We start from the raw sequence: 12605 nt of genomic DNA on the forward strand, positions 1-12605 counted from the left end.
AACTTTGCAACAGGGACAGACCTAGAATTTCGAGTTGGGGGCTGGAGTATAAGTAATATATATATATATATAAAATAAACATCTATTTAGTATTAACAAACTATCAACAAAGATAAATACACAAAATCATTGTTTCGTAATACATTATAATGCAATCATCTACAAACAAAGACAGAGACACAAAACATCATTGTTTCTTATTACATTAGAGCATATGTATTAGCTCATGCATATATTTCTGTCTATTTCAACACAATAACCTTTTTATTTTATTTTATTTTATATACTTACTTTTCAAAATACCTCACATCAGATTATTTATTTTACACTATATTTCATTAGAATATTATTTCCTTATCATTTTTTTTATTATTATCTCAAATCATCTCTCTCTTCCTCAACCAAAACTAACCACTGCCCTCAATCTAAATAATTTCTAAAACATTCATTTACATAGCTACAATAATTTTGTAAATTTTTCCAAACAACCCCAAAATACGTACAAAAATACATTTGCTCTAGTATTGTATATATTTGCAAAAATACACTTATGCTACTGAATTGTGTAAATTTACATAGTTCATGTAGCACAAGTGTCTTTTTGCATAGTTAAAAAAAAAAAAAAAAAAAAAAAATCTTCGGACTAGGGGGGCCCCGGGCCCCCACCTAGTTCCGTCCCTGCTTTACAATACCATCATTGTAATTTTCAACAGTATCCAAGTTTGGGCTATCTCTCAATATCGGGAATTGGGTTATAACAGTATCCAAGCTATATTGCAGGCGTATCTTGGACATATCGCATGTTAGAGGTATTTGGTATGATACTAATACATACATATCATGCTTGGGTAAGTGAGCAAAGATGGAGTATATGTGCATCCTAGTAACAAATTTGTCAAACACTTAAAACATAAGCTCTAAATTAATGTTGAGTAATCTATAATCTATATATTTTTTTAAAAAGATAATTACAATTAGTTGCTAATCCTGCACCTTGAAAATTTTCCTCCCCTAGACCCCCACTTTGTGCATGGGAAGATGCCAATTCAGCTACCAGACTCTTGGCACTTATAATCTATATAAAACCAAAGATGTTTGGCTTTTGGTTAATCTCATGATATTTTGTCATATAAGCTTTTAAGGCCTCACAATTTTACACAAAAATATTCTCATATATATTTTTAATAGAGTTTAAATTCTATTATATATTTAAACTCTTATATATTCATATTTAAATTTTATTGTATATTCAAATTTGAACCAATAACAACTAACCACCTGTGATTTGTTGTAAAAATGTTGTAAAATTGTTGTAGACGTAGAATCTCTCTACATATATAAACACAAACATGATTGATACCTATTATTAGTTATCATAATTATATATATTTAATAGTTCCATATAAAAAAAGCATAATCAATACTCATTAATTTCTATCATAAAGATCACATATTATATTTAATAGTATTTAATATAAAAACATAACAATAATAAATGGGAAATGCTCCCTTAGGGTACTGGTTAATAATTCATTTAAAGAAAGTTTTTATGAGAAATGAAAAAAAAATTAATATTTTGACAGCTTTTTTCATTTCTTATAAAAGTAGTATCAAAACTTTCCTAAAATGGATTATTAACGAGTACCCTAAGGGCACTCGTTAGCATGACCCATAATAAATATCTATTAATAACTATCATAATTATCAACTTTCATATTTATTTAAAGTTGAAAGGAATAGGCTAACACCATTGTTTTCATTAAATACCCAAGCGAGTTGCCTTTCACTTCACTAACTTGCTCAAAATCTTCATTTGTGTGTGTGTGTGTGTGTGTGTGTGTGTGAGAGAGAGAGAGAGAGAGAGAGAGAATGGAACCAACAGAAGCTCAAGCACTGCTAAAAGGCCAAGCAGAAATTTGGCAACATTTGTTTGGCTTTGCAGACTCCATGGCACTGAAATGTGCTGTGGAGCTTCGCATTGCTGACATTATACACTCTCATGGGGGTCCAATCACTTTGTGCCAAATAGCAGCCGGAATAACCAACTCCCTTTCTCTTGATATTCCATACCTCGCACGTATCATGAGATCACTAGTCCGCAAAAACATCTTAACCGCACATAATCCATTGGACGGTGGGGATACTCTCTATGGATTGACCCCTGCATCAAAATGGCTTTTGCATGATGCTGAGCTAAGCCTAGTGCCAATGGTATTAATGCAGAACCATCCATGGCTATTGGCACCTTGGCATTGCTTTAGCCAATGTGTCAAAGAAGGTGGTACTCCCTTCGAGAAGGCTCATGGCTGTGAGATGTGGGACTTTGCATCAAAAAATCCTGATTTCAACAAGATCTTCAATGATGCCATGGCAAGTTCGGCTAAGATTGTGATTGGGGTGGTCTTAGAAGAATACAAGGATGGGTTTGGTTGCTTGGGATCATTGGTGGATGTAGGAGGTGGGACAGGAGAAATGATAGCTGCGATTGTGAAAGCACATCCACACATCAAAGGTACCAACTTTGATCTGCCACATGTTGTTGCCACAGCACCAATTCGCAAGGGGGTCTCCCTCGTTGGAGGTAACATGTTTGAGTCCATTCCTACAGCTGATGCAATGATCATGAAGGTAAAACAATAGCCTACTAGTGTAACATTGTATAAAGTTACAACAATTGTAACTCTCTCTCTCTCTCTCATTTATATTCAAATAATAAAATTCATAGTATTATGACTTTGTTGCAGTGGATACTACATGATTGGAGTGATGAAAATTGCATCAAGATATTGAGAAATTGCCGAAAAGCAATATCAGAAGAGATTGGAAAGGTTATTATTGTTGATATTATTCTTGAAAAAAACAACAACGACCTATTTGATGAGACCCGCATAGTATTTGATCTGTTGATGATGGCACACACCTCTGGAGGAAAGGAAAGGACTGAGCTAGAATGGAAGAAATTATTGGAAGAGGGAGGTTTCCCTCGCTACAAAATCATCAAAATTCCAACTATGCCATCCATTATCGAGGCCTATCCAATGTGAGGTAGAATTGTTGGACCCGTTGTGGAAATGAAGGAGAAAAAGAAAACAAATCCAACCAAAAAAAAAAAAAATCTGTTAAATAACGATTGGATTTAGTTTGGTTCGCAAAGCAAACCATTGTCATTCCTTTTCATATTAAAATTTTCCTTTCATTTTTTTCTTTTTTTTTGGCCAATATTACTTGTTTGAGATTATGTTATGATTAATATGCTATTATGCTCAATGGATTGATGGATGTTTTGCTCATGATATACAATTAAATAGATGATAGAAGAACAAGAGGTCGATTGGTTGTTATGCCTAGACCAAATTGATTGTTAAGCTCAAATTGGTTAGTTCTAAATATTTAAAGTCAAACCCATTGTGCTATTGGCTGAATTCAAATTAGGCCCTTTTTGGTGCCTAAATGACCCCTTTATATGCAGAGTTGCAAACAAAGTTTGGTAGATGGTAATGGTAGATATTTGCACGACATTGTGAAATGGAAGCTTGTAGAAGAATAGCAGGCTTGGGAAAATCTTTCGTGTAGTCAAGAGAGGGAGATGTGATGGGCAATTGGGTGGCTCCCCTATGTGAGGGATGTTAGCCCATTATTATTATTTAAAAAATAATAATTAAAGGTTAGCATCTATTGAAAAGTATCATTTTCATCTGAATTTGATCTATTTTATGGTTTAAAATTAAAATATTAGGCAAAAATATCATTTTCTTCATACATTTGGGATCATTGTGAATTTGGTCATTGTTATTTTCATTGTTAATTTGATCACTGTTATTTTTAACTTGTAATTAATATCAGTTAGTAAGTTGACGGTAGGAACCAAATTGAATGCTTCCAAAATGTTAAAACTAAATTAATAGTGATCTTAAAATGGTATTTCCACCTAAATATTACAAAAATATTAGAGTTCTAAGACTCTTTTTGAAAAGAGGGAGCGTTGGGGGGGGGGGGGGGTTATTGTTCTAACAACCTACTAAAAAAAAGTTTTAAGGGGTATTAAAGTTGAAAACAACTTAAAGGTTAAAGTTGAAATTTAGAGCTTTTAGGGGGCAATTGTATCACTCAATTTTAATGCTTTGTAAATCCAGAACCTTAAGCACTAATTTGTCAAACGCTCAGTATACTAGAGAATTATTTAGTTAAAGATCTATCTATTAACTATATAAAAAGAGCGAATGCGCTTAACAATAGTAGTTTTGGTTTATTTAAGCGTTGGGACAAAACGGTGCATTTGGGGGAAACAAAGGCAAAATTTAAATGTGTGTTTTGCTGAGAAAAGAAATTTTCAACACAGAGAGGTGGTGAGGGAGAGAGAAGGGAGCAAATGAGTCAGTCAGATTCAAATTCTACATTACTTGTTCAGTATTGCACTCTTCATGGGTATGTTTCTTTCTCTCTTTTACTTTTTCTGACTTTTCTCTTTCCTAAAAAATATTCTTAGTTTGCCAAATCCTTCTTCTTCTTCATTTTTTTTGTTTGTTTTTTTTTTTTTCACCCTGAAATCCCCTTCCCCTCTTCCATGAGGAGCCTTTGAAACTTTAGAGAATAGAAGAGTTGGTTGCCTTTTTATTATTATTATTATTATTATTGGGTCTCTAAAGAAGCTAAAGGGCAAAATTCTCTCTCTCTCTCTTTTTTTTTTTTTTTTTTTTTTGAGAATCAGCTTAAAACTTTATTGAAATTGATTCGCCAAATTGGCTAAATCATGTTGAACAACAGAGAGTAAAGGATTGGGGACTTTCTCCATCCAAATTATATAGTTAGAGATACTAATTGAATATCTAGCTAAACTATGTGCTAACCTATTGCCTTCTTTTCTGCAATGAGAGTATAGCAATTTTGAATAAAAACTAGAAAACACAATGGCATCTTGAATTAGTGGCTCCATTGAAGCTATGGTATTTCCACCTGCCTTCAAGGATTTAATTATTAATTTCGAGTCACCTCTGAGGACCGCTCCACTTATACCTATTTCCAGCCCAAACTCTAGAGCCCGAGCTGCTACAATGGCTTCGATTTCAGTTGATTGATATGCTGGAGATATGAGTTGAGCTAATGAGGCAATGATAGAGCCTGTGTGGTCTCGAATAACAACTCCTATGCTGCTTTTGTTTTCATCCCTGAAAATCGCTCCATCGAAGTTTATTTTGAAGTAGCTTGCATCAGGTGGCTTCCATATCTCCTTGGTCCTCGTCATTTTTGGTGGCTTAGGTGGGAATGCAGCAGTAAATTCATCTAGCCTCTCTTTCGCCTGTGGTGCGATCTGGTCCGATGTGCAGCAAGGTTTATGGAGACAAACTAGGTTTCACCGGTACCATATTCCCCATGTCGTCATCGCAAAAAGCGCCGACTTGTCTTGGTTATTGAGTATCCATGATAGCAATTAGTTTTTGGGGTTTGTATATTGGTGAAAGTTCCACTCCAATTCCGACCATACCAAGTCAAGTTCACTACATGACCACAATGCATGTTACGGGCTTTCCTCCTCCCTCAAGCATCATTCGCACAGTGGGCTATCCGTGATGTGTCGCTGCCTCAGATTTGCTTTCATAGGGAGGGAATCACGACAAGCTCGCCACATGAAATTTTTGATCTTGTTTGGAACTTGCAAAGCCCAGATGTTGAACCAAAAGTTTCTGTCTTCACCCTGCGTTGCTTCAGCCACTTCCTCGTTAGCCTCGTGCTTCAAGAATCGATATTCAGATTTGCAGGAGTATTGCCCATTTTGTGTCCATGGCCAAAACAGCTTGTCTTCTGTAGGGTGTCTTGACAGTGGAATTTTCTTAATAAGAGCAGCTTCCTTGGGAACAAATAGACTGTCAACTACATTGATCAGCACCTCAACTATGGCTTCCTCCCACCCCTCCAAAATAGGTGATAAGACACGTGTGGGATGCTTGATTGGTAGCCATGAATGTTGCCAAATCTGCACTTTCTGCCCGATGCCTATTCTCCAACAAGCTCCGTATTTGATAACATCACGACCATAGAGTATGCTTTTCCAAGTGTATGATCCACGACTTGAGTCAACAGCCTTTATGATTGTACATTTTGGGAAGAAGCGTGGTTTGAAGACCTTATAAAATAGTGAGCTTTTATCCTGCAATAAGCGCCAAGCTTGCTTGGCCAAGAGAGAGTCATTGTGCAATGCTAAGTCACGAAAGCCCATACCGCCCTCACTTTTTGCTTTTGTCATCTAACCCCATTTTAGCCAATGAATCTTCCGCTTTTCCCCTTGTTGTCCCCACCAAAACTTACCGTCACTTCAATCTCATTACATAACCCCACAGGCAATTTAAATCACCTCATTGCATATGCTGGAATGGCTTGGATAACAGCCTTAATGAGCACTTTTCTTCCAGCTTAGGAGAGGAGTTTTCCTTCCCACCCTCGTAATTTTCTCCATATTCTCTCCTTTAGATAATTAAAACTTGCCTTTTGTCCTCTTCCGTTAGAGACAGTAGCCCCAAGTATTCTTTATAGTGATGGATTTTAGGAACCCCCAAAATCCCTTTAATGATCTGTCTGTTTGCTTCAGTAACTGATTTACTAAAGAATAAAGTTGTCTTCCCCCTATTTATTTTTTGGCCTGAAACTTTTTCATACAAGGATAGAAGGTCCATCACTTTGCTGCATTCAGTGGAATTGGCCTTACAAAAAAGAAGAATATCATCTGCAAAAAACAAATGGGTTAGTTTGGGTCCTCTTTTACACAATCTAAATCCATTGATGTCACCATTGCTTGCTACCTTTTTAATGAGGCCATGTAGGCCCTCAATGCATAGGGGGAAAAGAAAAGGAGAGAGAGGATCTCCTTGTCTATGGCCCCTTGAGGGGTGGATCAATCCTTTTGGTTCTTCATTCACTAGTATTGAGTATGTGATAGTTTTCACACACACCATAATGAGTCAAATCCACTATACATAAAACCCCATTTTTCTCATCAAATTTTCCAAGAACACTCATTCAATCCTATCATAGGCTTTACTCATGTCAAGCTTCAAAGCCATAAAGCCATTTGAGCCAAAATTATAGTTCTTCATGCAGTGCAACGTTTCAAAGGCAATAAGAATATTATCTGTAATGAGGCGACCTTTAGCAAAAGCTAATTGGTGCTCAGTAATGATGGAATTGAGGAATTTTTTTAGCCTATTAGCAAGAACTGCAGAGAAAATTTTGTAAAGAACATTGCATGAACTAATAAGGCTATATTCTAACACTGAAATTAGGTTTTTCTTTTTTGGGATTAGAGTAATGAAGGTATGATTCACTGGGTGTGGGAGTGTACCTAATTCAACCAAGATAGCACCAAATGTGTAACATCACCCTCAATCATAGGCCAAAAAAGGTAAAAGAATAAAGGGGGCATTCCATCTGGTCCAGGAGCCTTTAATGGTGCCATTTGTTTCAAGGCTTGGCTACTTCCCATTCCTTGAATTTGCATGTCAATTCTTGGTTCATTTCATCTAAGATCACTTGAGGAATTTGATCTAGAACTCCTTGGTGTAGAATCGGGTTTGAGGTGGTGAAAAGTTCATGATAAAATTTTGTAAGAACTTCTGCTATAGCATTCGGCTCCTCCTTCCAAACTCCTTAGTGGTCATTTATTCCCATTATCAAGTTTTTTCGATACCTATGAGAGGCCCGACTATGAAAGAACTTTGTATTTCCATCTCCATTTTTCAGCCAAAGAATACGGGAGCGTTGACTCCATTTTTTTTTTTAATTCTCTTCTAACATTACCGAAGACATTATGATTCCACCACAACAAATCTTTGCCACACTTGTCTATTTTCCCCAGGATTTCCCTATTTGAATCCAATGACACACATGATCTCCAAGCTGCTTTAACCACCTCTCCATATCGACTATCTAATAACCACATCTCCTCAAACCGGAAATGTTTCTTTTAGCATGGAATTTCAATACCTGATGGATTAATAAGCAAAGGGCAATGATCCGATGAGAGACAAGGTAGATGGTAAACTCGAGTGCCAGGATATCTCAAGAACCACGAATTGGTAGCTAATCCACAGTCAAGTCTCTCCCAAATCGAATGTCCATCGATATAATGCTTACTCCACGTGAATTTTGGCCCAATGAAGCCTAAGTCCATGAAACCACATTCATTAAAAACATCACAGAAGGCTTGCATCTGGTTGTGTGCTCGGATTGCTCCTCCTACTTTCTCTTCTTGTCTTGTGATTTCATTGAAATCCCTAGCACACAGCCAAGGAATGTGTGGTTTATTATTAAGGGTTCGAATTTTGGTCCATGCCCCATGCCTTCTAGTTGTAACTGGTTTGCCATAGAAACCTATGAAGCACCACTCCTGAGGGGTATTCTTCTCAACAAGTATATTAATGCAGTACTTTGACGAGTCTTCCACTGTGATTCGAATATCTTTCTTCCACAACAAAACCAAACCACCACCTCTATTATCGCTACGAACTAACCATTTATTACCAAAATCAAAACTACATAACACTTGATCTAGCCTAGCATCATCTGTCCATGTCTAAGCTAAAAACAAAACAAAAGGATCTTTTGCGATGTAATCTCCAAGCTCCCTCACTATACATGAGTTCTCAAGCCCACGATAATTCCAGACTAAGAAACTCATTGTGATAGGCGAGGCTAAGCATCAGCCTCTGCCAGAGCAGTAGAATTAATCTCAACAAAAACCATACGTTTTTTGCTTGGTAAACCATTGGGATAGGAGTGCTCCTCATGAACTCTTTTGGTTGATAACCCCGATTCTACTATGCTTATAGTTCTATCATTGCTTTTGATACTCCAGTATTGTTCAGACGTTTCCATGTTCCTTGTTGCCGTGAGAGTTATGTGTTTTGTTTTCCTGATGTGTCTGCATGTGGGGTTGCGTGGGCTTTAGACCCCTAGCCTTGGCAAACCCTAGCCATTTCTTCTGTTTCCCTATTAATTACATGATCTAATTGCCCCATAATTGCGTGATCTGATTGCACATTAAATGAAATCTTTGCATTCAATAGGTCATTTATTGTGGTTGACACGGCTCTTAATTTGGATATACTCTCATCAACTTCAGCTAGCTTAGAAAGGAAAGAATCTGTGGGCAACGGTTCGGATGGAGTAAACCTCGGATTGGAAATATTTTGAGGAGGATTTAAGTCTAGAATAACTGTTGGTGGGGTGTTAGGTCGCACCTCATTTATTGGCAAATCAAAATTCTTTAAGGCATGATCCAATTCCTTAATTTGATGCACCAACAGATTAGCTTGATTTTGTTGCTACGCAAAAACCGGAGGCGAGTTATTTGTGTCAATTGTAACCAATCCTAATAACTGATTCATTGAATCTCCATGTGATGCTCCATGTGATGTTGTTCCCCGTCTTACGTTGCCATTGGTGGTGTAAGAGCCGTCGCAAAAACCACTTGAGCTCACCTTATTGTAAACGGAGCCCTGTGAATGGAAGTGCCTCCTTTTGTCATCTTCTTAGAAAATCCTAGGACAGAAACTACATTTTTTCTGTGCTTGACTAGTAGGTGCTGCACGTAGGCAAGGTCCAAATTGTTGTTCTTTAACTTTAAGGGAACCTTCACTGTCAAGCCAAAGTTCATAGTCCCTATCATCATGGTTGAGATAGCCGCACCAGTAGCAAATATTTGGTAGGCGCTCGTATTTAAACAAGACCCATTGTTCTTTACCTTGTCCCATTGACACCATCCTTCCTCAACTTAGTGGCTAAGTGATATCTAAGCTAACTCTGACCCTCATAAAACTCCCTCCATCAACCTCTATATCCGGTTTCCGAATGACCGTGCCAACAGTGCAGCAAATCCCTTCCGCCACCTTTTGATTCATGAATCTAATAGGAATGTCATGAACCTACACCCAAAAGGATGTACAATTGAAATTCAAGTCCTCAACTGGAGTATCCTTGTCATAGCGTTGCAACACCATAAGATGTTTGTCAAAACTCCAAGATTCATTTGAAAGAATGGAGTCCACTTCTAGATTTTTGTCAAATGTGAAGAGGACAATGTGATTGCCCATATTTTTGACTTTAAAACCGTTTTTTGATCTCCACAATGGCTTAAAAGTTGAAGCAATAGCTTCCATGTTCAGAGCTCATCTCATGTAGAATTTGCCAGCAATGATGAATTCTGGCGTCACTATATCCTCCTCAAGATCGAAGGTATGCCCTTCTTTGTTAGAAATCGACAAACCATGACAATGGTTTGTAAGTTACAAAGGCACCTACAAGTAGTGACCAAATATTCTATAGCCTAGGAGAAGTTCAAAGAGAAACTTTCACTAGCGACAAAGAAACTTACTGGAAAGCAAGATCTTTAATTAATTTAATTCCATTTCTAATCGGTTATAAAAAAAAAAAATGATTAATTGGGAATGATTTTTTTTTCCTAATTTTTCCTTGTCATTATGGACATTGATGCCATTTAAGGCTCGTTTGGATAGCGGCCACATTTGAGCGTTTAAGCGTTTCTGTGTTTTTCTTTCCTTTTTTTTTTTTTCCTTGACCAGTGCCTCTTGCACTGTTCATGCATGGGACATGAATAGTGCAAGTAGGCAAAGTTACAGTGTTAAAAGAGTGAACAGTGTTGCAGAAATTATTTTTTTTATTGTTTTCAGTTTTTAGTAAAATAAGCAGTATCCAAATGCACACATATAATGTCAATTTTTTTACTATAATGGAATTCCTTATAATTCAGCGAATATATTTTCCTAACTTAGACAATATTAATTTAAATTGTTATGGCAAGATCCTAATGCCAATTACAAGATATATATTATTAATTATGGGATGGATACGTTTGAAGCCTTGACTTCTCAAAAATCTTCTTTCCCTCTTATATTTTTGGTAAAACAAATTATTTTGGACATAAATTTCTATTAGTGGTTGTTCGGGGGCCTTTTTTCGGTGCTTGGCCACGTGTGGTCCATTGGAGGGGTGACCTTACTAGGCCTGGTTTGTATTTAGGGAGTTGTGTCTAGAACTCAACATTGGGCCACGTGGTCCAATGGCTACCGGCGTACTTTTAAGCCTATAAAACCATTAAAACCAAAGTCTAAGAATCATAAATGATGGTTGAATAAATATGTAATATGTGTTTGATATAATAGCTTTGATTAGTAGTTATAATATTATTTGGAATAAAGTAATATGTATTTAATTGTGAAGTAATCATATACTCAATGATGTAAATTTAAAGATATGGAAGCAAAGTCACTTATCTTTGTACAATTTGTAGCTCCAACTGTGTAGCATTTTTGAGTTGACAAGATTCCAGCAGAATAACTCCAGTGGTGGAGAGGCAGTTTGCCATGATAATTTCAAGATTAAAGGGAAAAATGGGTGCAATTGAAGGGAGAGAGAGTATGTACAACTGTGTGTAGAGGCTGGTTAAGCTTGCCTTTCTTATCATGCATTTAAATGAATTTAAACTTTGATTAATAGTTGTAATAGTAGTTGGAATAGAGTAATATGTATTTAAATGTGAAATAATCATGTACTCAATGATGTAAATTTAAAGATATGGAAGCAGAGTCTCTTATTTCTGTATGGTTTGTAGCTCCAGCTGTGTAGCATTAGTGAGCTGATAGTATTCCAATAGAATGACTCCAGCAGCAGAGAGGACGCAACTGGAGGGAGAGAGAGTATGTCCAGTTGCGTGTATAGACTGGTTAAGCTTGCCCCTCTTATCATTCATTTAAATGAGTTTCCCCCTTAACAATACTCTTTTAGTGGTTGTGAAGTTATGCATAGTGTTGCATTCCATAAGAAGGGCTTTTGTATGAAGTATTTGTGCATTTTAAGAGAAGAGCTTTATATAAAATAGATTTGTGTTTTCTAGGAGAATGGCTTTGATATGAGATCTTGGTGCCTTCTAGGAGAAGGGCATTAATATGAGATCTTAGTGTCTTCTAAGAGAAGGGGTTTAGTATTAGAAGTTTATGCCTTCCATGAGAAGAGTTTTTATAAGAGAGGTAGAGAAGTGTATTGAGATGTGTTTGTGGGCAACAAAATAGTAGAATTTCAGAGTAAGAGAGTATGAGAGTGGAGTTTAGAAGAGTTGTAGTATGTTATATGTAATGGTGTAGTGAATATGTATGAAATTGTGTAAGAGAAGTGGAGAAAGAGATGTTTAGAGATATGGGTAGCAAGATAGATGTATTTTCAGCATATGGAAAGTGAGAGAATGAGTATAAGAAAGTAATGGTGTTGTAGTGTGTTTAGTAAAGATGCTGGGATTTTCTTCTGGAAGATATATGAGTGCTTATGAAGGGCATTTATGAGCTAAGGGCTGAAGAGTTTAGTTCATAATTTGGAAACTAAAAACTCAGAAGTTCAGAACTTCATTAAGAGTTTAAGAAGATAATTAGAGGCAGAGAGAATATAGAAGTTTGTGAGAAAGTTGTTCTTCTCCATTGGTGTCCCTCTTTGAGGTGTTGATGGGGGGTTCTCCTTAGAGCTGAGTTTAAAGGGGTATTTAGCACATAATCTCAGTCAAAATCTATCCCAACTAGCAATGAATCTTCAAAAAATCCATCCTAAAA

General features: G+C 36.6%; 1 protein-coding gene across 1 annotated transcript; it reads left to right on the forward strand.

Moving 5' to 3' along the window:
- The first annotated feature begins 1869 nt into the window (after positions 1-1869).
- LOC112003139 (desmethylxanthohumol 6'-O-methyltransferase) lies at positions 1870-3204 on the forward strand. Its single transcript, XM_024035320.2, has 2 exons — positions 1870-2628; positions 2745-3204. Exons 1-2 carry the CDS (start codon positions 1870-1872, stop codon positions 3042-3044), a joined length of 1059 nt encoding a protein of 352 aa, XP_023891088.1. The 3' UTR covers positions 3045-3204.
- Positions 3205-12605: the final 9401 nt, after the last annotated feature.

Source organism: Quercus suber, unplaced genomic scaffold (genome assembly GCF_002906115.3).
Source record: "Quercus suber isolate HL8 unplaced genomic scaffold, Cork oak 2.0 scaffold_588, whole genome shotgun sequence".
Classification (NCBI taxonomy): Eukaryota; Viridiplantae; Streptophyta; class Magnoliopsida; order Fagales; family Fagaceae; genus Quercus; species Quercus suber.

Excerpts from the sequence above, each read along its gene's own strand:
- LOC112003139 (XM_024035320.2), top strand. The coding sequence starts at position 1,870 with ATGGAACCAACAGAAGCTCAAGCACTGCTAAAAGGCCAAGCAGAAATT. Across the intron at positions 2,629-2,744 it reads CTGATGCAATGATCATGAAG|TGGATACTACATGATTGGAG; the intron begins GTAAAACAATAG and ends ACTTTGTTGCAG.